A 25,306-nucleotide genomic window follows, 5' to 3' on the forward strand; every position below is an offset into this window, starting at 1 on the left:
AGCCTTGCATGGGGCTCTCTGCTCAGCAGGGAGCCTGCTTCTCCCTCTGCCTCGGCTGCTCCCCCTGCTTGTGCTCTCTCCCCCTCTCTCTCAGATAAACAAATAAAATCTTAAAAAAAAAAAAAGAAATAGGTACCACAATCTATTTAAAACTATTATGGCTTTTATCATACTACAAATAGTTAACATCTGTCTCCCTTTTATTCCCTCATAGTAAACTCTTTTAGGATAAGTCCATAACTAAACATAAACACTGAATAACTGGCTGTTGAATAAATCAATGAATAAATGAAGAAAGGTTAACGTGCTGTTAACTTCACTCTCAATTATATGTTGGCCTATTTCTTGAAGAGCAGGTATAAATCCAGATAAATTTGCAACGTTTTCACAGACTGGATAAAATGTACTTGCTAGGAATCTATTATTAACACAAAAGGACTATCCATTAAAAATTCTATGTAATTTATGTTCAAATATTCTAGTAAATTATATAGTATATGCAAATAGAAAATAAATATGTAAAACAAGAAAAATCACAGTGGTTTTAATTTGGGGGAGCAGGTGGGAAGAAGCTGTTTCTGAAAGTCAGAAAGAGAATTTTACTCTGACAAAAGAAGAAACAAAGGCACAGGCTTTTCTGGTTAATAAGGAAGCTTTAGACAGAGGAGCCTCCTCCTAAGGAATAAATGGAAGTCTAACAGAGCTTTTGCAATCAGGTAGGACAAACTCCAGGGCAGTTGGTCTCTCTCAAGACAATGCAACTACTGGGTTTCCGTTCTGATTTTTTTTTTTTTTAAGGTAAGGGAGCAGAGTATTTAAATTGAATAACACTTGGGCTAAAGTTGCGGTCTATTTCTCAAGTCAGAAATAGTGCAGCAGTCCAGCGCCAAGGACACAGGTGTGAAACACAATCCTCAACAACTCTGAATGCTTCCCCCAGAGACAAACCGAAGTCTCGAATGTTGAAAAATGGTGTTCTCCTGGAGTGAATCCGGACTTCCCTCAAACCTCAACAGAGACGCACGCAAAATTTAGCTAGTACCAGAACAAATGTTAGAAGCCACCCATTGTGGGCCACCCCCCACCTTGGTGCTCACTGGACTCCCCTGGGTGCCCACCTGCATGGTGTTCCCCTTCGCCCTCGTGTGCCGTCGTCGTCCTGCCACTGGTGAAGGACCCCTTTCACACCAAAGTCTCCTTCAAGGTGGAGGCCAGCCAGGCCTAGCGGTTGCCACCACCGAAGGGGAGGGGGAGGGGCGAACAAGGGCCTCCTACGCATGCGCGCTGCCGAGTGCAGCTTTGTTGCCAGGCAACGTGGAGGCGCGGCCGGGGTGGGGGGCGTTGCTGTGGGTACAGATGCACCAGGTCCAGGGCATCTGTCCCTAAGCAGTGCCTCACCTGTTTGCAGTCTAGTACTGGTGCTCGTATTCTTCCTACCCTTCCTTCCACCACCACCAAATCAGCAAGTTGTTTCAGAGTTGTTTCAGAACCTCTGGCACCCTTCAACCCCCGAGTCCTATCTTCATGGAGAAATAACAAAATCCTGGGGAGAGAACCCTCCAGAGGAGGGCTTCCTAACCTGGAGCCCATAGCCTATATTTGGATGGATTTTAAGGGATCCCTAGCCCACAGCCCCCAATTGTACATAATTTTGTTGTATGTATACATTTGTTGGTTGGGGGAGGGGGGAGGAATTGGGGGTTTAGGACCAGAACTTTCATCAGATGCTCAATGGTTTTCCACCCCCATATTAAAAACCCACTCACTGCCTTAGAAGACAGGAACTCTGGCTTTAGGTAGGAAACCTAGACAGTCGGGTTCCTTGGCAGTTAGGTTAAGGAAAGGGTGTTTACTGGGAGCTGCCAGGAATGGGAGGAAAACATTTGATATTATCACCAAATAAGGTTATATACATGGTCACAGAGATCTACTGATAGGATTTGGAAAAGAAGAAAAAAGTGTTTTTAGTGACACAATTTTAATCTTGGGTTCAGTATTGGACCACTTCATGTGTAGTGCCCAGTTCATACTTAATACAAATCCTGTACTCCTGGGAGCCTATATATTTTGTTGTGTTTGTATATAAAATATTAATTTGTTTAATATAAAATATTTTAAAACATCCCACAATTTTTGTAACGATGTTTTGGTATTTTTTCTTCCTTTATTTTTTTAAATATCCTGGGACCCCTGAAAAATGTAAATGACTTAAGTCTCTCTGTATTTCTTTCTTTTTTTTTTTAAGATTTTATTTGACTTTGACAGAGAAAGACACAGCAAGAGAGGGAACATAAGCAGGGGGGGTGGGGGAGGGAGAAGCAGGCTCCTGGCTGAGCAGGGAGTCTGATGCGGGGCTCGATCCCAGGACCCTGGGGTCATGACCTGAGCTGAAGGCAGACGCTTAACGACTGAGCCACCCAGGTGCCCCAGTCTCTCTGTATTTGTAAGAGGCTCTGGGAACTGCTTAAATTAATATTTGATTCACTTTTATTTTGACAATCCAAAATCCACACTAGTTGAATTACTACTGTGTGTAGCACTAACTAATGTTGCCCTATATATTTGTGGCTTTAGAGCAGGAGGCCCTCGAGCCTCTCAAGTCACCAACTTTCAAAGCAATTCCTTTTTAAAATTTTTTGTCTTTTCTTCCTTACATTCTTTGCATGGGTTGACAAGAAGTGAAATTCAGGGACTTTGTTAGTAAAAGGAATAATTTAAGCTGTAATTATTGGTCGGCATTAGACGATAAAGCTTTGTGAGGGTCTCTACCCTGAAGAATTTAAGACAATCCTGCCCACTCTAGAGCCAACCCCCTCTAATCAGCCAGCCTGCTTGGTGGTGGAGGAGGTTATCCAAGAGGGGGGTCAGAAGGGAAAAATCCAGAGGAATCTGAAGGGAGATAACTAACCATCCATCTGAGGTTAATTCTGTGTCCAATAAACACTGATTTTGATGTAAAAAGTTTTCCAAGTGTGTTCATGATCCTCTACTAGTGAGATTTTCTTTCTGGCAATGGACGAGACCGGTTGCCTTTCAGATATTGCAAGGTAAAGTGACTTTTTTTTTAAGATAAATTGAACACTACTAGGTGATAGAAAAAGCTAAACCCTGATATTTTTGTAGCAATCAGACATCTCTTGGTAGATAAATCAGAACTTGCTTATTGGACTATTTTGATGGATAATGACCAAATTCTCCAAATAGTGTAGTTTTAGTTGGTAGTCACATTCTAAGATAGTTAACTACTAGACACTATGATATTTATAAGAGCTGGTGATTTTGTCACTGATGAAATCCAAATAGGATGAACTAAAATAGCTCATTAAAACTCAACTCTCTTCTGAGTGCCTTTAATAAAAATAACAAAAGAGCATGTGTGTCAGTACAGTTGACCCTGAACCACACAGGGGTTAGGAGGACCCCCTGCACAGTTAAAATCTCCCAGACTTAACTGCTAATAGCCTACTGTTGACCAGAAACCTTACAAATAACATAGTCAATGAGCACATATTTTGTATATATATTATATGCCATATTCTTACAATAAAGTAAGCTAGAGAAAAGAAAATGTTATTAACAAAATAATAAGAGGAAATAGGGGCACCTGGGTGGCTCAGTCAGTTGAGTGTTCCTTTGACTCTTGATTTTGGCTTAGGTCATGATCTCAGGGTTGTGGGTTTGAGCCCCAAGTTGGGCTCCCCACTCAGCAGGGAGTCGGCTTGAGATACTCTCTCTCCCTCCCCCTCCCCCCACTTGTGTGCATGCTCTCTCTCTCTCTCAAAATAAATAAATAAAATATTTTTTAAAAAGAGGAAATACACTTACTGTACTGTACTGTATTTTTTGAAAAAAGTCCACGTATAGGTGGATCTTGCAGTTCAAACCTGTGTTGTTCAAGGGTCAACTGTACTGTCAAAAGCTGCAGGGATCTAAGGAACATCATTATTTAGAGCTTTATTACATAAGAAAAAAATATTTTAAGATGCTTTTAAAATTGTCAACAAATTAAACATTTATAATCTCAACCAACTTTTATTGAGAATGTTTACAACACAGGGATTCTCAAACATAAGTTTAACAAGGATTGTTTCTGAGAAGAAAAAAAAATGTTAACATTTTGCATCCCCTGGTGCCGCTTCTGTGGAAAATAGTTGGTATCCTGTATAAAAAGAAAAATTAAATTTAGAGTCAAGTATAAGTGAATATGTGAAGGTGTGTATGTAATGTTAGTATACAGACGTTTCTCAGCTATTCTTCAGTCTGTATATTTTTAGCTATTAATCTCTTTCTGATAGAACACTTATTCTACATGTCTGTATTTTCCAAAATTTTACAGTATTTAACTATATAAAAGTGGTTTCCTAAAGTTCATTGATGCCAATAAGATTTATGAATAAAGGGTGCCTGGGTGGCTCAGTTGGTTAAGCGACTGCCTTCGGCTCAGGTCATGATCCTGGAGTCCCGGGATCGAGTCCCGCATCGGGCTCCCTGCTCTGCAGGGAGTCTGCTTCTCCCTCTGACCCTCTTCCCTCTCATGCTCTCTCTCTCTCATTATCTCTCTCAATAATAAAAAAAAAAATCTTAAAAAAAAGATTTATGAATAAAATATTTCAAAAGTTGCAGTTACTCCTCATGTATTTATTTCCTTTTGTGCAATTAAATCACCCTATTTTATGTCTAACCATTTTCTAAGTAAGTATAAATCCTCAGGACGGAGTAAGACCTCAGATAATCAGATGAGAAAAACAAAGAAAAAATGATTATTGAACTGTTTCGCTACTGACAAAATAAAATGAAATCTTAAGTGAGCTAGTCTGTGTAAACCCTAATCCTTGAAAAAAATCCAAATAAAGCTATTTTCCTCAAAGAGAAGTTTTTACTAAATTAACCAAATCGTGGATTAAATTCCATTTCACATTTGTGAGCACTCTACCACTTGATTTGGTGTTACAAGCACAGACATTTTTTCCATTTAGTATTAAACTATTTTTTGATTTCACATTTTATAAATGTCTCTACTTTGTAATATTATAAAAGATAGCTTCTTTTCCATTATCCTTTTGTTCTTAGTTCCTTAAAAAAAAGGAAAAAAATTAAAAAACAAATAAAAAAAGGAAAAAATTAAGAATATATTTGCTCATATTTCTGATGTGAACAGGCCTTTGCTGAAACAGGAATTAATGCCAAATATAGTCTGAAAATTTAAGTTCCTAATTATGTCCCATGAACACATTAAATTTTTTCTCCACTTTTTCAATATATTTGTCTCTTTTATTTCTGTCTTACCTAACTGAGTTGGCTAATGTATAAGAACTGCATTAAATAAAAGATGACAGATTATTTTTGTTTTGTTCCTGACAACAGAAATTCTCCAAAGTGTTTTACTATCAAGACTGCTACTGACTTTGAGACCATTATATAAATAATGTTAATAAGGATTCATCTCTTTCTATAAGAAGTTTTTTTAAAACAGCAGACATTGATATGGAATTTTGAGATGATTAAATAATTTTTCTTCTAATAGTGAAAATATTTTAATAGATCTCCTAATGTTGAACCATCCTGAGTTGTTAGAAGAAACTTCACTTCTATGGAGTTACATGATTTTAAAAATATACTGCTGAATACAATTTACTAATATTTCTTTAACATTTTTGTATTGATATTTATAAATAGGATTACTTACAGTTTCCTTTTTTATACTACTTTTATAAGGTTTTGGTATTAGTATTGCTGACTTCATAAAAAATATTTTGAGATTTTTCTTCCATGTCTGAGCTATAAAAATTTAAAATCTATTGGTCTAGTACTTTTGAGGGGGTAGTTTCTAGATATGTTTACAATTTTTTTCCATGGTCATTAGTCTGTTCAGAGGGTTTTTTTTTTTCTTTCTTCTGACATCAATTTTGGTAGTACCTACTTTACTAGACAATCCTCCATTTTATTCAGGTTTTCAAAGTGATAGGCACAGAGATTTGCAAAGTACTGTTTTATGATTTCCATTTCTTCTATATCTGTTTTAATTTCCTTACTTTCATTTGTATGTTTGTATATTTATGGTTTCTCTTTTTTTTTCTTAAGGTAGGCTAATTAGATTATTTTATTTTTTGCAAATAAATGGATTTTGCTTTACCAGCTCTTCTATTTTACTATTTTATAATGTATTAATTTCACTTTTCATTTTATAATTTTCTTCCTTTTGTTTTACTGAGGTTCTTGTTCTTTTTTAACTTTTTGAATTAAATCCTTAATTCACTCATTCTTTCTTGCTTGATAGCATTTAAAGCCTTGAATTTGCTACTGAATATGGCTTTGGCAGAGTCCCATAAGTTTTAACATGCAATATTTTTATTATCTGTTTTCTGGATATTGTATAATTTTTGGTATTACCTTCATTAGAAATAGAGCATTTTGATTTTTGTTTCTATGAGAAAATACTAAGAATTTTAACATTCTTTTTTATTATGTTAATCACCATACATTACATCATTAGTTTTTGATGTAGTGTTCCATGATTCATTGTTTGTGCATAACACCCATTGCTCCACGCAGAACGTGCCCTCTTTAATACCCATCACCAGGCTAACCCATCCCCCCACCCTCCTCCCCTCTAGAACCCTCAGTTTGTTTTTCAGAGTCCATCGTCTCTCATGGTTCGTCTCCCCCTCCAACTTACTCCCCTTCATTCTTCCCCTCCTGCTATCTGCTTCTTTTTCTTTTTTCTTAACATATGTTGCATTATTTGTTTCAGAAGTACAGGTCTGTGATTCAACAGTCTTCCACAATTCGCAGCACTCACCATAGCACATACCCTCCCCAATGTCTATCACCCAGCCACCCCATCCCGCCCACCCCCCCCCACTCCAGCAACTCAGTTTGTTTCCTGAGATTTAGAATTCCTCATATCAGTGAGATCATATGATACATGTCTTTCTCTGATTGACTTATTTCACTCAGCATAACACCCTCCAGTTCCATCCACGTCGTTGCAAATGGCAAGATCTCATTCCTTTTGATGGCTGCATAATATTCCATTGTGTATATAAACCACATCTTCTTTATCCATTCATCTGTCGATGGACATCTTGGCTCTTTCCATAGTTTGGCTATTGTGGACATTGCTGCTATAAACACTGGGGTGCACGTACCCCTTCGGATCCCTACATTGGTATCTTTGTGGTAAATACCCAGTAGTGCAATTGCTGGATTGTATGGTAGCTCTATTTTCAACTGTTTGAGGAAACTCCATACTGTTTTCCAGAGTTCTTTATAGATTTTGGATACTAGCCCTTTATCTGATATGTCATTTGCAAATATTTTCTCCCATTCTGTGGGTTGTCTTTTGGTTTTGTGGACTGTTTCTTTTGCTGTGCAAAAGCTTTTTATCTTGATGAAATCCCAATAGTTCATTTTCGCCCTTGCTTCCCTTGCCTTTGGCGATGTTTCTAGGAAGAAGTTGCTGCGGCTGAGGTTGAAGAGGTTGCTGCCTGTGTTCTCCTTTAGGATTTTGATGGACTCCTGTCTCACGTTTAGGTCTTTCAACCATTTGGAGTCTATTTTTGTGTGTGGTGTATGGAAATGGTCCAGTTTCATTCTTCTGCATGTGGCTGTCCAATTTTCCCAACACCATTTGTTGAAGAGACTGTCTTTTTTCCATTGGATATTCTTTCCTGCTTTGTCAAAGATGAGTTGACCATAGAGTTGAGGGTCCATTTCTGGGCTCTCGATTCTGTTCCATTGATCTATGTGTCTGTTTTTGTGCCAGTACCATACTGTCTTGATGATGACAGCTTTGTAATAGAGCTGGAAGTCCGGCATTGTGATGCCACCAGCTTTGCTTTGCTTTTTCATTATTCCTCTGGCTATTCGGGGTCTCTTCTGGTTCCAGAATTTTAACATTCTTAAGCTAACTATGTATTTAAGGGTTGAGATAGTGATATGAAAAAAATATTTGCAAAAATATGTTAAGCATAGAATCTGCATTTAAGATTACATGAAGTTAATAGAATATTCTTTTATTTGTGTGGTATAAATTTATCAATCTGCATTTGGGTTTAATTTCAAAATTCACTGGCTAATAAGATATTAGGAGTAACATATTTATTAAATATGTAGGGCCACCCATATATCTACTATATCTCCAGCCTTGATGTGGAAACTCTGTGAGTCCCCAAGTAGAAGTCATGTTCCTATGTCTTTCCACATTTTCTTAGTTCTCTAGAAGTGGTAAATCACAGCTTTTATAAGGAATCTTTGGATACAGGTCACTTGGAAAGCAGAAATGCATTCAATCTGTAAGTTCTGCCCATTATCGTGGACACTGATTACCATAGTAAGAACACGATCCCTGACATATTACTTGCACGATAAATGATGATAAGGTCAATGTCTACAAAACCAGTGAGGACTATTGTGGCATAGTCTGAGGAACATGGGCAAAGAAAATCTGGCCCTAAAATACTGACATTTTTCATCATATAAAGCCCCCATTGCCCCTATAACAGTAGTATGTATATAGAATATTAATGTACACATGCAATCAAGTAATAGAAATATACTGAGCATAGTTTAATTTGTGAATATCTGAAAATGATAGAAATTTTCAAACTGGGTTGAATTGAGAAGTACATACCATTTTAAATGTAACCTTCTGACCTTCTTCCATTGCGTGGCTAGGAAATAATAAATAAGAAATAAATCAGTGTAACTAAGGAGTGAAGTTAACTTTCATACAAAGCAACCTGATGATTTTGATGGGTGTTATTATTTCTTCTTTTAATGAGTTTTGTTCTTCCTTCCATCCATTCTCCAATTTGTTGTTAGAATTAGTTTCCAAAATGCAAATCTTACCGTATGGCTCTTCTTAGCCTAACAATAAAGTTGAGATTCCTTAGTTAACTATTTCACTGGCTAATTCCTGTTGATTCTTCAAATTCAGCCCTTAAAGCCTTCTCTGTACCTCCTCTACTCTCTGGCCTGGGTTAAATTCCTTTCTTTTAGAAACCTCAGCCCCTGGAATGAAGGTGCATTTAACATAGTATTTTGTATTTGTTTATTTATCAATTTTCTCTATTAGGCTGTAAACTCTTAGAGCATAAGAATGGAATCCTATCTATCTGTATGCTTCTAGTCTTTGCAACACTGCCTAGCACCCAGTAGAAATTCAAAAAAGTTGCTAAATGACTGAATAAAAAATCTCTGGTAATATAGTAAGGATACAAACATTTTAGAAAGTAAAGCTCCTTAGAAAGAAACTCATATTTTGTACACAATTTGGACAAGCAAAATACTAAATGCAATTACAAAGTTTTGTCTACTTACAGCCTCTAGTATAGTTGATTCTTTTACTTTTAAAAACTTATGAAAATAGTATAACTCTTCCAGTCTCCTGAATCAAATATTTAGTAAATGATTCTTTGGAACTTAAGGAGTAATGCATCCTTAAGACACTCATTTCCTACACATGAAATTTCATAGAACTAAACTGTTTAATAGGTGAATGTCACCTGGGGTATTTACAAACATGAGTGGATTAGAGAAAAGATCAGAGATACCATAATATTAAAACAATACAGTGGGGGAAGAAGTGAATCTCAGACTAGAACACCTGATTTCAAATACCTATAAACAAACTTAAAAACCTAATGTAAATAAATGCACAGTCAGGGTATTTTTTCAATTTTAATGTTGAGTGATTTTTTTTTAAAATACGGTATTTGCATACCCTGAACAAAAACTGTCTTCGAACTTGGATAGGACCTTGGAATTCTTCCTGGAAGAGAAAACGAGGGCATTACACATCAACTAACAGTAAAAATAAGTGCAAATTCTTAGTGAATTCTTAGTGAAGCTCCAAGTTATTTTCATCTACCATAGTTTAAAAGGAGGGAATCAAGGACTTAAGTATATAATTCCTATCAATAAGGAATCTTTGAATGTATACCTGAGGAATTTTCACCTAGCAATATCACCAGAACGTTGTATTTTAAAATAATTTCCTAAGGGCAGCTGGCTGACTCAGCCGGTAGAGCATGCAACTCTTGATCTCAGGGTCATGAGTTCGAGCCCCATGTTAGGGGTAGAGTTCACTTAAAAATCTTTTTTTAAATAAAATAATAAAATAATTTCCTTATCAACATAACAGCTTCTAGGAAGTTTGTCAGTTGTATGTATATTCAACAGTAAGTAGAATGAGAAATGACAGTTCATAGATAATTAGCTATATCTAAAATCTCCTCTCAGCATTTTGTTACAATGAAATAGTTTCCTTAAGATACATATTGTATGTGCTACCACATGAACAGGGAAAAATATAAAATGGAATCATGCCAGAGCTAAAATACATCTAAAACACTTCCTATATTTCTATAGGAATTGAAATTGAAATTGAGGGACAACTTTGGTAAACTATATTCAGGGAGACTTGAGTAGATTTTCCCAGTATTCCCCATATTCACAGAAATGATAATGAAAAAAATACCAAATAAGAACAAACCAATTTCTCATAATGGGTATATTTTGAAGTGGTTCTTTTCTTAAAACATTTCATTTTAACAATGGAAAGATTTGACATTTTATGGTTTCCATAAAATAGGTTCTTAGAGCTTCCTATTTTCAACAACTACTTCTTATAGAAGTATCAGGTTGGTGGGGTGCCTGGGTGGCTCAGTCGTTAAGCAACTGCCTTCGGCTCGGGTCATGATCCCAGGGTCCTGGGATTGAGCCCCACATCGGGCTCTCTGCTCAGTGGGAGGCCTGCTTCTCCCTCTCCCACTCCCCCTGCTTGTGTTCCCTCTCTGGCTGTGTCTCTCTCTGTCAAATAAATAAATAAACAAATCTTTAAAAAAAAAAACCCAAGGTATCAGGATGGCAATCACTATGAAATTTATCATCAAGGCCTTTTGAAATTATTCCATAAGCATAATAAAATTTTTAAATTCTAAGAAATGGCTCTGACATCTATAAAATTCTGAAATTCCATATTAATTTGGGGTGCCTGGTCGGCTCAGTTGGAACAGCATGTGACTTGATCTCAGGGTCATGAGTTCGAGCCCCGCATTAGGTGTAGAGATTACCTAAATAAATAAACTTAAAAAAAAACTTCAAAATCCTTGCTTTACAAGTAATATATCTTAAATTCTCAATATTTGTACCTAATTCTCATCCTGACTATAAACTCCCCAAATTACATAATATTTTAAAATGTGCACATAGAAACTATATATTTATATGCTTATATAAGAAAAGGTATATATGTTATAGTAAACAGGAAAAAAAGGCAGGGAAAAATGTAACTGAAATAGTGTCCAATTTTAAAACTTTCAAGCCCAAACATACAGGTCTTTTTAGTCTTCTTAGTGGAGAAAGAATTTGGGAAGTAGAAATAAAAAAGCTGTGGCGAGGGAAGTGAGGATGTCTAGCAAAGAACGTTTAAGAAAAGTGTTTGAATGCACTAAGATCTGAAAACTCATTTTCTTTAAGAACACAAAACATTTCACTATCAAAAATATGTTTTAAAATTAGGTGACCTAGGGGCACTGGGTGGCTCAGTTGGTTAATCGACTGCCTTTGGCTCGGGTCATGATCCTGGAGTCCTAGGATCGAGTCCCACATCGGGCTCCCTGCTCAGCGGGGAGTCTGCTTCTCCCTCTGACCCTCTCCCCTCTCATGTGCTCTCACTGTCTCTCAAATAAATAAATAAAATCTTAAAAAAAAATTAGTTGGCTTAGGCCCGTCAAAGCTAACACTCTACTGTAATTTTTTTCTATTCTTGTCTTACATTCTTTTCTTTCATCGGTTCCTATGAAACGCAGCTTGTTGCAAAATACTTTTAGGAGTTGTTTGTCCAACAGGATAGACTGCTAAGTCAGAGGTTATATATTCAGCTAGTTTTCTGGAAATACAGTCTCACTCAAAGTGGAACATTCAGACAAAGACCCAAACAGGCCACAATACTGAGTGTTTAGCTCTAGTAAATAATGACACTGGAGTGATATAGTAAACTAATAATTTGTTGGTGTGTTTTAAGAAACTGGATCTTTAAATTGAAATCTTACACTTTTCATCAGTCAAGCAAAGTCTTCGGAAAGTAAAAGTTAATTCCAAAAAGCATATATTACTTCTAGGATGTTTGTTGACAACGAATTTTTTTTTTCATACTGAAAATCCTAAAATTTTAAGAGGCTATTACAGTTCCTCCTACATTTCTTCTTCAAGTTGGCAGCAGGTTTTGTCTTCCTTGATGGAAGCTTAGTTTAAGAATGTGAAGAATTTAGTAAGGAAATAGTGACCATAAAAATAAATTTTGAGGAATTTATTTGCCTAAACTGTATGCATTTTTTAAAAGTATTTGAAGACCATTGGTAGTATTTTAAGAATAAAATTAACATGGTACTTAAATTAAGGGAAAATCTAACAATAAAATAAGAGGAGCCTGGCTGGCTCAGTAAGTGGAGTGTGCCACTCTTGATTTCGGGGTTGTAAGCCCCATTGTGTGTAGAGATCACTTAAAATCTTTTAAAGAAATAATAGAAGTATCCTAGATTAGACAATAAAAAGACAGCATAGTGAAAAAAGTATTTGCCTAGACTAGAAGTCAGAAAACTGCTGTAATCTCTAATCTCACTTACTAGCACATTCTTGGGAAACACCTTTATTCTGAGTTGTTTCCCTTTTAGCAAACTGAGGATAACAACACTTGTTTGTTTGTTTGAAGATTTTATTTATTTATTTGACACAGAGAGAGAGAGCAAGCACAAGCAGGGGGAGCAGCAGGCAGAGGGAGAAGCAGGCTTCCCGCTGAGCAGGGAGCCCGATGCGGGGCTCGATCCCAGGACCCTGGGATCATGACCTGAGCTGAAGGCAGATGCTTAATCAGCTGAGCCACCCAGGCACCCCTGGGGATAACAATAGTTGTATAAGTACTAACAGAGCTGCCAAAAGAATAAACTGAGGTAATGTAAGACTTAAAACTATAATGCATTACAACAATGTAAGGCATTACTTAAAAATAATACCTAGAAACTTTCATCAATGAAAGAGTTAAAAATTCTTTTTAAATGACAATAAAAACTCCACAATCTCTAGTTAAAAATGTGTTAAAACCCAGTTGTATTCCTCTTAAACAGATACTGGATTTGGGCCCTATTTCTGTTTAATTGTGAAAAACCCAAAATGCCTGAGTTTAGTTTCTGATTTATTTACTTCACAAGCCTTACTCTTCCTAACATTTTAGTACTTGGATAGAAAGCTTACCATCCTAGCAAACAGCCAACCTGTTCACCGAGGGGCAGTAAATTGTCCTTCATCTTTTCTCCTGTTCCTACCTAAGGACTAGGCATGCTGCTCTGTCCTTTCCTTAAGCCAAGAATAGGTTTCCTCACTGGGAGGGTCACGGCCCTTAGAAGGGAATGTAACCCCAGCTTCCCTCATTGCCCTCAGCTTGGATCTGAGGGGACGTAATATGAGGAGGGGGAACAAGATTCTCTTTTCTTCCTGCGTGAAAACACTTTTGCAAACAGATGCTCTTCTTTAGGGTGTTTATGTCAGGCTTATCCTGAAAAAGACTGTCTTCTGCATCACCACAACTGGGAATTAATGGCCCCACAAAGAGTGGCAAAGCAAGCATGCAGTTTGGGTTACATACGTCCAGTCTGAATCTCTTCATTCTTCTCTCATGCAGTTGAGGAACAAGCTGCAGTAACGGATGCACGACAGATGACTGAGAGACACGAACACACACACACGTGATGAGCACAAAAGCTTCTCAGCATTGGGCATAAAGACAGTTTCCTATTTGGTTTTGGTTTTGGTTTTACCCACTCTACTTGCTCCAGACAAAAAAGAACAAGAAAGATGTTATGTAATGTAGCCCTTTGAGAACACTTCAAAGAACATGGAGAATAAGCCAAGAGATTGAATAAAATGTGGTAGCTCTATGCTAGGATCCTTGTCATTATGCTGAAGAAACACTTTCCTTAGGGCCTCAGCCCCATCACCAGCTGCCAGCAAGTAAATCAACCGCCTGCATCTCTCTGAGAGGCAAAAGGCTGTCTGCTTCCAGACTTACGCAAAATGGTTTGGACAGATGAAACCAACTCTGTGAGAATCAGTTTTCTGCTATGAAAATGTTTGTCTGGAAGATTATCCTGTACATACAACTGGGAATCTCCTTCACAAAATATATATTGTATTTAAAACTGAACATATGGAACAAGACAACAGGGGACACAAAAAGTGACAAATGTGTCATTGATCGTGAAAAATGTGACTAAGATACATTTTCTCAAAATGTAAAGATGTCAAGCAGAAGAAAATGAAAGTACATTTGAGACATGTGGATACCTGATACAGTTGCATTTTAAAGGCATGGCTTGAATTGAATCTTCTCACAAATATTAAATTCAAATTTATCAAATGGATTATTTTAAGTCTTATATGATGGTTATTTGTTAACCAATTCATCCTAACATTCAACTCCTCGTACATAAGAATATTCAATATGACAAACATTTAAAACTGAGTTTATATTACAGTTACCTTTTCATATGTACATGTATATTTAAAATACACTATGCTCCTCATTCCCTAAATTGGTCCATGGGAGTGAGTCACAAGCATAGAAGGAATATTATAGTTGAATAATTACTAAGCATTCCAGACTGAAACAACAGAATAGCATTTTAAAAATCCATGCATATAAAAAGAAAAACCACCACTAAAACCACACAATTTAGGAGTGAACTGAATTCACGTTACTGGTATCTGGCTAATCTTAGTAAATTCTCACATTAAAAGCCTAATTACAAATAAGGAGAGCTGAAGAATAGAAGTGGATATTTCTAGTTATATTTAATGACATTTTTTGGCAATCATCTTTCTTTTAAGATAATTCTTAAAATGACTTTGGTTAAATCTGTTTTCTCCTTGTACTAATTGATATCTAAAACAGTATGTTTTACTTAATCATTTGTGCTTTTTTTTTTTGCACCTAGAATGTAAATTTCATAACTGGAGGGATTTCTTTTTTAATTTTCTATTTCATTTACTGCTATATTACTAGTACCTAGACTTGTGCTTGGCACATAACAGGTACCCAGTAAATAACTGTTGAATGAACGAATAAACTTAATGTACATGTAGTTATTAAGATATAAAATAAATTAAATGCATAATAAATATTGAATTCCATTTATTTATCCACATATAAACTTTTAAAGGAAAAAGCATGAATTCTGACCTAGCTCTATTAAACTGCAAAAACAGATTTAAAAAAAATACTAGTGATTACTAATAAGAAGTAATTCTACACCTTACCACAACATTTGAATTGCCCAACTTCCGTGTCTTCGAATAATGAAATAAGAACTGTTAAAAAAAAAAAAGTAGTGAGATTTACTATAGATGGTTACTGGTTTCATTTACCATTTTTTAGTGTATGTATTTATGGAAATCACCTTACCCTTTTGGTATTATCTTTTTCATCTGTTTCCTGTTGAAAAAAGAGAAATAAATATCATATAAATAACATATTATAAAATTATAATATATAATATATAAAATACTATATTATTATATTATTGTAGTATATTATAATCATATACTATATGTAGTATAAAGTTTATAACATTATAAAGTTTTTAAAACTGAAATTGGTTAAGCATATTTTGCTCTAAAAATAAATGGGAAATTAAATATTATTTATAAGTAAACAATAAACTTAGAAACATCCTAATAGTTCAGCAGTGGTGAAACAGGAAATTATGATATGATCACATAATAAAATCCTGAGAGAAAAACACTATAAGGAATCACATCAAAATCCTCGTAGTTGTTACCACTAAATAATAAGATTATGAGTTATTTTTGTCTTTTCCATAAATTTTTCTATATTCCTCTCTCGACCCAAAAATCTGTTTTATTAAGAATGAGTCATATCATTCCTTTTTGTTGTTCTTTTTTGTTCTCATTTGCTTTTAATACAAAAAGAAACTCATGGGTGAACACCATTGTCATTTCTTTTATCTTATTAAGGAAAAAAAGTCAATTAAGTATTTTGGAAATAACACCACTAAAAACACTACAAAAATACAGTTGTAAACACTTATTTTAGTTTCAGAAACATTTATACTTTTAAAATAGCAATGTTTCTTTGAGTTATTAAATGTGAAAGGTGTGTAAGTCAGAATGCACCAATGATCATTTAGATTAGAATTATTAATGAAAAATGTAATTCTAAACCTGTGGCTCTTTTCCTTAATAAAGTAATTTGAAAATAAGTTCATCTATAGGATACAGAATACAATCTAAGGTAGAGTGCATTATGCTATTTTTCAAGTTCTCACTTATCCTCATTCCAGGACAAAAAGTTCTCATAGATGAATCGAATAATTTTAATAAGAAACCAAGGCATCACAGTAAGAATAAAATTTTCTTTTTTTCTCTTTCTTTCTTTCTTTCTTTCTTTCTTTCTTTCTTTCTTTCTTTCTTTCTTCTTTCTTTCTTTCTTTCTTTCGGGAGAGAGAGTGCAGGGAGGGTGCAGGAGGGACAGGGAGAGAGAAAATTTTAAGCAGGCTCCATGCCCAGCGAGGAGCCCGAGGAGCCCGATGCAGGGCTCAATGTCACAACCCTGAGATCATGACCTGGGCTGAAATCAAGAGTCCAAAGCTTAACTGACTGAGCCACCCAGGAGCCCCAGTAAGAATATAATTTTCAAACTGATATTGACAATATAGTTTGCTTTTTTCATATTCTCTCTAACAAAGTACAATGTTTTAACCTCTAAGCTGCGACACATTAGTTCTCCAATTGTAGTATAAATTAGGAAGAGAAAAAGAGCCAAAATGATCCCAAATTTCTCTCACCAGAACTAGAATATGTCTTATGAGGGGAGCATATGATTTTCCAATTAGATGATTGTAAACTCCATTATTATTGACGTGAAATTCTCAAACATCTGAGAAGCTGAAGTATTTGTTTCTTATCCAAAATCAACTTAGGCCCTTTTAGCTCTTTATGAAATGCTTCCTAAATTGGGTATATTTTCTTCCAGAAGGAATTCCAAGGTATCACTGAGCAATTTTTTGCCTACAAATAAAATACTATTTCAACCTTACCTGGGGTTTTCGTAGAATCCCCATAATTGTAATGCAAAGCTCCTCCAATGCACTGGATGCCTAATGAAAACGAGAAGATATATAGGCCAAGCTTTTGCTTTCACAACATTTACATCGAAGATAGAACTGTCGAATGTTAGGAGCGCAAGGATATTCCAAAAACCCAGAATAGAATCCTTCTTGTGTCCCATTAAAACTCTGTAGGAATGCCTTGGTTTCTCTCATGACAAAAACTTGGCTCCTAAAAGTAAAACCTTCCTTGCAACCGGCAGGGGAGAATGTTGTATGCGGGACATATGTGCAGATCAAGGCTTGGGTCCAGATACATAGTTCTCAGTACTTGCTAAGTGTCCATGATATTATATGACTGAGAGAAACTAGAACAGGGCCAAAAAAGGGATTATTCTTCCCTGCTTGTAGCAGAGTCTGAATCTACATGCCAAAGCTGTGAGCCTCACTGAATATTACTCATTATTGGCCAATTTGAAAATCCTGCGATGGCTCGCAAACAATGGCAGTTGGAGCAGAAGAAGCCGCACACCGTGCACCTAATCTGAGTTACCACCCTTCCAGGCTGCTGACTGCACACCCCAGGATCAGGTTTTTCAAAGCATCTGAGCACAGAAGTAGGGCAGGGCTCCCTGTGGTTAGAAGCCAGCTGGGTGTGGTGAGGAGTAACACAAATGGACAAGCAGGGGCGAAACCTGCTTTGCACAGAATTCAGCACACTAGCACCATGAACAATTGATTACTGAATAAATGCATAGTAGAAGTACCGAGGGGCTGGAACAGTGCTGGGGGGTGGGGAGCCATATAATTTGTAGTTAAAAACATGGGTTATGGAGCTGAATAGCGTGCAACTCTAAAGCAGTGCAAGTCCCAGTTCTGCTCTTCAGCTGTGGCACCCTGGGCTGGTTACCTAACCTCTCTAAACTTCAGTGTCTTCAGCTGCAAGGCGGGGATGACAACATCACTTCGGAGAGTTCTTGGAAGGATTAAGTGTAGGTAGAGCTCTTAGCACAGTGCCAGGTACATGGCAGTTAATTAACAATAATAGCAATAAAGAATGTGTGGTCTGTAAAGCTGGATTTACAGCTGCAGTTACTCTTAATTTCGAAGACATGCCATAAAGGATTGTTCTGGGCCGCCTAGGGTCTCACCCTTGCAACAACAGTGCATGTTGACAGGGTGGCTTATAGCTAGGGATCCAGATGGAGTCCTGAACCGGCTTCTCTGAGCATCCTCCCTAGTGCATCAGAGGTCTGTTTTGTTCTCTTCCATTTGTTTGCCTGCCGTGCACACTGTGGGAATATTTAGGAATAATATGATCTGGCTCCTATATATGTAGTGCTTCAATAAATTGCAAAATACTTTCATATACCTAATTCGCATTCTGTCCTCAAAACACAGCTGTGTGATATACAGGACAGGAAGGGTTGTTCCCATGTGTGAAGGAAGTGGCCAACAGTTGGTCCAGTGTAGACCTGGGAGCTTGGCCATCGACGTCCCTGTATTTCCTTGGCATTGACTGTTGAGCCTATGGCCAGGGAGTTGGATGAGAGAAAGAGTAACACTGTGATACACTCCTTCCCACTTTTTCCCTTCAGGGTTGGGTACATAAGTCACCCCATAAAAATCTGGAAACAAATTCCTGAAACCTCCTTTTATGGCCCATCTAGAAATGCTGTAAAACACAAAACAATAAAAAGAAAGTATCTAGTGATGTCATGTGTCTCTTAACACACAGAAGAATAAATTTAGTGTTTCCTGAGAACACAGCTTTGAAGCCAGACAAGGCTTGGCAAAAAGACTGAAGTTTGATGGAAAAAGTTTCAAAACATGTTTCATTTTCTCCAGCTACTCTTCTCAGGCAGCCATTATTCTCTGTGCTACAACTAACTTTTCTTTAAGGATTTTTCTTACGCGGGGCGCCTGGGTGGCTCAGTTGGTTAAGCAACTGCCTTCAGCTCCGGTCACGGTCCCAGGGTCCTGGGATCGAGTCCCGCATCCGGCTCCCTGCTCGGCGGGAAGCCTGCTTCTCCCTCTCCCACTCCCCCCGCTTGTGTTCCCTCTCTCTCTGTCTCTCTCTGTCAATTAAATAAATAAAATCTTTAAAAAAAAAAAAAGGATTTTTCTTACGCTAAGTTTTTAATATATTTTTTTTTAATTTGTGGACCTTAAAGATCCTTTCTTCCCTATTCGGTAAAAATGTTTTGAATGTGAATGCTCTGTATGTGAATGTTCGCATAATCACATAAGTAATAAAATTATAGTTAATGCGAAAAGTAATGATTTTAAAAGTTGTATCAGTAAATGTAAACGATTCCAGAGTAAATTTACCAAAGCTCTCCTCAAAAGGTACACAGTCTCCAAATTCGGAAAAAGCTTTGTCTGGCTTCATGGTGTCTAGATGAGTGTTTTAAATTCATCCTTTTAGTACTGAAGACATAAAATGATTCTGAGGGTGTTCCTGAACTTTAAATACAATGCAGAAGCTTCTATGCTGATTAACATCCATCCTATGTTCCATAGCCATCAGTGCTCCTCCAGCGACTTGAAATATTGTTCAGAAATGTCATCTGTTGTGATCCTGGTCTTGCTTTTCCATGTAAGGCCACGAGCTCCCTGCGATGGCTCGCCTGCAGACTGGGGAATGGGTTGAGGCAGGAGGATGTAGCACTGCCCAAGGCTGCTTCTCCACAAGGGTCGTGATGGCACTCGGGGAGGACCACATGACCGTGGCATGGCGTGGCTCCTCGGCCAGACCACATAGGGCTTACGCCCCAGGCACACCGCCGACTGCTCTGAAAGAGGCTGAGCGGAGAGCCTCTCCGGAGCCCTCCTCTCGGTCCAGGAAACTTGTGATACCGATGAAGAAAGGCAACCCACAGACACTGACTCTGTGCCACTCATACCAGGAAGTAGAGCAGCAGAGGTGGCGTCCAGAGGGCACGCTTACTGTCAACGCCTCACCCTTACACGTACAGGAGCTAGATGAACAGTCCTCACTTCCCAACCCTCTTCGAACTCTTTCCTGGGGGAAGAGGAGGGAGTCCCCTGACCGATGACCGGGAGGAGGCAACCGGGCATGCTCCGTTCAGCCCTTTCCTCCTAGGGAGCCAGCTCTCTGGCTGGCTGTTCTTGTTGGGTCTCCGCCCTGGGCCGGAAAACCTGACTGGCTGTGAGGCCTCGAATCACCCTCTAAGCCCAGGTTAAATTCTGGGAGTAGTTTTAGCAAACACACTTGGTATCCGATCGAAGGCCACATTCATAAAATGACTTTTCAGTTACAGTGATACTTTGATCTCCATAAGTCTGACTCCATGTTTCACTCTCTATGGGTTTCAAACTCAATCGAGGGAGAGGATATTAGCCTCCAAATGCAACAACAGATACATTATTTTTAATCTAACACAGAATTTGATTCTGAAATTAGCATTTTCATTTCCAAAATATGTGCATATTATCTGCAAACCTATTACCCTTAGAGAGAAAGGCCCTAGCACAACCTTACAACATAAACTCACAGCACGGATTATTACCTGCTGATGATGTAATAATTTCTAATGTGTTGACATGTTTTAATGAGTCCATAAAGTCATGACAGGTCCGGAGGGAGAAATGGAGTGACACCTACTTATGTTACTACAAAACACCTCCAATTGGAATTACCTGAGGCTGAGAATCAAGGGACAGCAAGGCCAAACAAGCGTCATCTATCTGTAGAAAATAAAAATGCCAGTTACATCTTAGAAATAGAAAGAATATCCTCAAAATTAAGGGGCACCCTGTTATCATGTGGTTCTTTATTACATAAATCCGATCACATCATCTAAATTAACATGATAATAGCATAAGTGCTAAATGATAAACAGCACACAGAAAAAACTCTACACAACAGCAGTCTACCAGTTCTCTAGCAAGGAGCCAGCATTAGGAAAGGGTTCTAGTTCAGTGAAGGTTTACTGGGGAATCAGTAAAGGTTTTGCCACACTCTTCACATCTGTAAGTTTTCTCTCCAGTTCAGGTTGTCTTCCGTCTATTTAGACGTGGCCACTGACTAAAGACTTTCCCAGATTTATTACATCTCTACGGGTTTTTCCAACATGAATTCTCTGATGTTCAGCGAGATTGAAGGACTGGTTAAAAGTTTTCCCCACATTCATTACATTTATAAGCATTCTCTCCAATATGGGTACTCTTATGTATAATAAGATCTGAGCTTTCAGAAAAGACCTTCCCACATTTATTACATTTATAATGTAATTATAAGTGAGTCCTCAGATGTTTAATAGCATTTGAGCCTTGCTTAAACTTTTTTTCAGATTCATTGCATTGATCTATTCTCTCTCCATTATAAAGGCTCTGGTAGTTGTTTTAAAATTTTTTATTTAAAGTCAATTAATTAACATATACTATATTATTAGTTTCAGAGGTAGAATTCAGTGATTCATCAGTTGCATTCAACACCCAGTGCTTTTTATTTCAAGTGCCCTCCTTAATGTCCATCACCCAGCCACCCCATCCCTCCCATCCCCCTCCACTCCAGCAACCCTCAGTTTGTTTCCTATGGTTAAGAGTCTCTTATGGTTTGTTTCTCTCTCTGATTTCATCTTATTTTATTTTTCCTTCCCTTCCCCTATGGGCTCTGGTATTTTTTTATGTTTGACTCCTCTGTAAAGGCCTTTCTATTTTTACTACACAGGTAAAGTTCTTCTCGATGATTGATACTCTGATACATATTGAGCACCAATGGACGGTTAAGCATCATCCCACATTTATCAAGTTTATAGATTTCTGAATTCTTTGCTGTTGAGTAAGGCATGAGTGCCAGTTAAAGAATGTGGCAAGCCTTTAAACAATGCTAGTCCCTGACTTGTTATCAGAGAACTTATACTAGAGAGAAATTTTACAAATATAAAGAATTTGGAAGCCCTTTAATCAGTGGTGAAGGCTTATTCAATATCGTGGAATTCATACTAGAGAGAAGCCTTATTAATGTAAAGAATGTGGTAAAATCTTTAAGGACTTCTCAACCCTTATTCACCAACACTGAGTTCATACTGAGGAGAAAGCTTACCAATAGAAAGAATGTGGCAAGCCTCTCACTGGAACTCACAACTGACTCACCATCATAGATCTTATACAGGAGAGAAACATAACATGTAAAGAAAGTGGCAAAGCCTTTAACTGGAATTCAGTCATTACTCAGTATCCCCAAAGTCACACTAGATTCAAAGTCTAGAAATGTAATGAAAGAGGAAAGACCTTGGTTTTAAAAAATACACCTCAGAAAACACCAGGGAGTGCACTGTTTTTTGTAACGGCAATAGTTAGAAGTAGGGAATGTTAGCTCTTGTGGTTGAAATAAAGAAATCTTTACAGATTAAAAAAAATAAAGGTTTATTGAACTACAGTTGACAGCAGTTTTCAGCCTTTATCCTAAAGAGAAAAACTTAAAGACTTTAAACTGTAGTATAAGAGATTTATATTAATCATTGAAAAACTGTGCTGCAAAGTTAAGCACTAAAGCTGGATGCCTGGAGTGGTTTATGGCATTTATTTCTTTGGTGGCCTTTTAAAATGGGACTGGAATAAATAGTCCTGATTTCTTGTCTGTCGGGGGTGATTTAAGTTGAGTCCTGTTTATTCTTTGTTGATTAGTTTAATTTAGTTTCCATTCTTACACTCTACCGAAGAGGGGATAATCATACTCTTTAGTCATAATTCCTCATGCTCCTTATTGATTCCAAGATGAACACGTACTATAACATATGATTCTCCAATTTAGAGAATAACGAAGGTATACAATATTATCCAAGACCAAAGGCTTAATGTCTCTTTCATTTTTATCCTCACAGAGGCTGTCATGTTCTCCGTATGTCACAAATAGTTAGGGAGTTTTTTTTTTTTAATTCCTCTCATCCCTTGTGCCCACCCACCTGCCCCTCTTCCATGCCATACAAATCCAGAATCACGACTACAAAGACACACGCACATATATATGCACACAGGGCAGGGGCTATGCCATATCTGACTTGCCCAGAATCAGTGCTCAATAAATATTCTTTAAATTAAATTGCATTGAACTTGTGGAAAGAAAATAAAAAGAGAAGTCAATTGAGAGGGGAAAGGCAAAAAGATACCTTTCTAAAGCTTTGAATGGTGACCAATGTTTTAATATATCACCCCTAAGTGTTAGTTTGCGCCAGTAGGGTGGGAGGAAGCTGGTTCCTCCCATAAGGTTTTTGTGGTCCTTAGGTATCTGAAGATACCACATGCTCAAAGGCAAAGCTGTCCACCTGCAGACCAGGCTGCCTGCCGAGGTGAGGTGGCCTCGTCCAAGAACAGCGAACCCTTAAATCTAAGGGCTAACTAATCAGTGCATCAATATTGTTTGAATAAAAATATGAGAATAAGAAAAAACACCAATTAATCAAATTAGGAGATAATTGCAAAGCTCTTCAGTCTTTGTTCTCTTTTCTTTAAAAGGCACAGCAACACTGCTCACCCACTTTTCCATTTGGATAAGCATTTGTTCATTTTACTCAGCTGGTAGCCCTAATGGTTTTAAGTGCCCCTAATTGCTTCTGAGAACTCTGGAGAGCCTGTTGATGAATCTGTTTGAAAATGGTTAGGTCTCTGTATAAGGTCTGAAAAAGATGTGTTTCTAGTGTCTGAATAGCTCAGTCATTTTTAAAACCTCCAGCAGAAAAGTACATGTTTTAGCATCTTAATTTCTTTTTTTTTTTTTTTTTTTTAGATTTTATTTATTCATTTGACAGGGAGAGAGAGACACAGCACGAGAGGGACACAAGCAGGAGGAGCGGGAGAGGGAGAAGCAGGCTTCCCTTCGAGCAGGGAGCCCGATGTGGGGCCTGATGTGGGGCTCGATGTGGGGCTCGATCCCAGGACCCTGGGATCATGATCTGAGCGGAAGGCAGCCACTTAACAACTGAGCCACCCAGGCGCCCCTAGCGTCTTAATTTCTTTAAGTCTCTTTTTCTGTAAAAGAATTTATAGTGTTTTACAACTATAGTTTTTTCCCAGCTTTATCATCTAAAATATTTCTTCAAAGATTTTCTACAGAAATATAGATAATTTCAAGCTAAAATAAATGTTTCTGAATTATACATTAATGTCTGTTGTCTAAATTACTCTTCTTGTATATATACCTCTAGCATGTATTCTGATATACCAAGGCAGAGAACCTTATAACAGACTTTATGAATTTCTATGCCATTAGAGATTGTGTAGTACTTGGCACTTACTGTTCATCTTAACTCTTCCTTTATGTATTTTGTTAGAGGTGGCTTAGGTACACAGAATATTCTCCTCAGCTCCTAGTTCATGATCGTCATTGAACTGGCTTTATTTATTCTTTTATATTTCAATTTCCTACTCCTAGTTCATCCTCCCACGGGCAACTCTTCTAATTTATTTGATGAGTAGTCTCCATTTATTTATGTTCTTGTAAAATTTCTATTGCTATTTGGTGTGCATGTATGGTACTTTCTTACCTTTTTTCACTTAACACTATACTTTGAGATCTCTTCCATGTTACTGGGGACATCTGGTATGTTGCTCCTAACTGCTATAGAATACTCTAAAATGTGCACCTACTCTATGTCTGTTGCCTACCCATTCCCCAGTGATAGACAGCTGGGTTTCCTCCAGTTCCATTAAAAGCAAAGCTGTAATCAATCTCCCTGTATCTATCCTCCACTTATGGATCCACAGAAGGACATCTTGGAGCTACATGCCCAGGAGAGGGAATGCTAGATCAAGGGGATATCTAGGTTGCTTTCCAGATAGCTCCACCAGTTGACACTCTCACCAGCAATGAGTGAGGTTTGTACATCCCACATCCTTGCTAACACTTGCCATTATCTAGATTCCATTTTCTTTTGCCAGTCTAATGGGTAGAGAGTCACACTTTGTTGTTGTCTTAATTTTCATTTCATTATTACTAATGAATCTGAGCATCTTGTTAGATGCTTGTTGGCCTTTAGGTTTCTTCTTTGTAAATCTTTTTGTCTACTTTTGCCTTGGATCCCTATCTTTATCCATTTGGTTTCATGGAATATCTTAGAGATTCTAGAAATTAATCCTTTGTCAGTTTTAGACACAACCAGCAACATTCAAAGGCTCTTACTTTTTAAATGTAATCCTTTTGAAAGAAATCTTTACTT

General features: G+C 37.4%; 1 protein-coding gene across 7 annotated transcripts in view; it reads right to left on the reverse strand.

Annotated features, from left to right (window-relative positions):
• The window catches only part of PDCL2 (phosducin like 2), a 244,449-nt gene that overhangs the window by 37,240 nt on the left and 181,903 nt on the right, over nt 1-25,306 (reverse strand). For 5 of the 7 annotated variants that reach the window (XM_073891707.1, XM_073891706.1, XM_073891705.1 and 2 more), the window contains 6 exons: nt 20,787-20,834; nt 17,115-17,174; nt 15,461-15,490; nt 15,316-15,366; nt 9,725-9,772; nt 8,633-8,672 (listed from right to left, as the gene is read on the reverse strand). In XM_073891707.1, coding sequence (XP_073747808.1) covers nt 8,633-8,672; nt 9,725-9,772; nt 15,316-15,366; nt 15,461-15,490; nt 17,115-17,174; nt 20,787-20,830 — 273 coding nt within the window. In that variant the 5' untranslated portion in view covers nt 20,831-20,834. Of the gene's footprint in view, nt 1-1,118; nt 1,250-8,632; nt 8,673-9,724; nt 9,773-13,645; nt 13,726-15,315; nt 15,367-15,460; nt 15,491-17,114; nt 17,175-20,786; nt 20,835-25,306 lie in introns of those variants that run through there. The other 2 variants (XM_073891711.1, XM_025887558.1) reach the window with 2 other exon arrangements.

This window comes from Callorhinus ursinus, unplaced genomic scaffold (genome assembly GCF_003265705.2).
Source record: "Callorhinus ursinus isolate GAN/ISIS: 27379988/994484 unplaced genomic scaffold, GSC_fseal_2.0 scaffold4, whole genome shotgun sequence".
Lineage (NCBI taxonomy): Eukaryota > Metazoa > Chordata > Mammalia > Carnivora > Otariidae > Callorhinus > Callorhinus ursinus.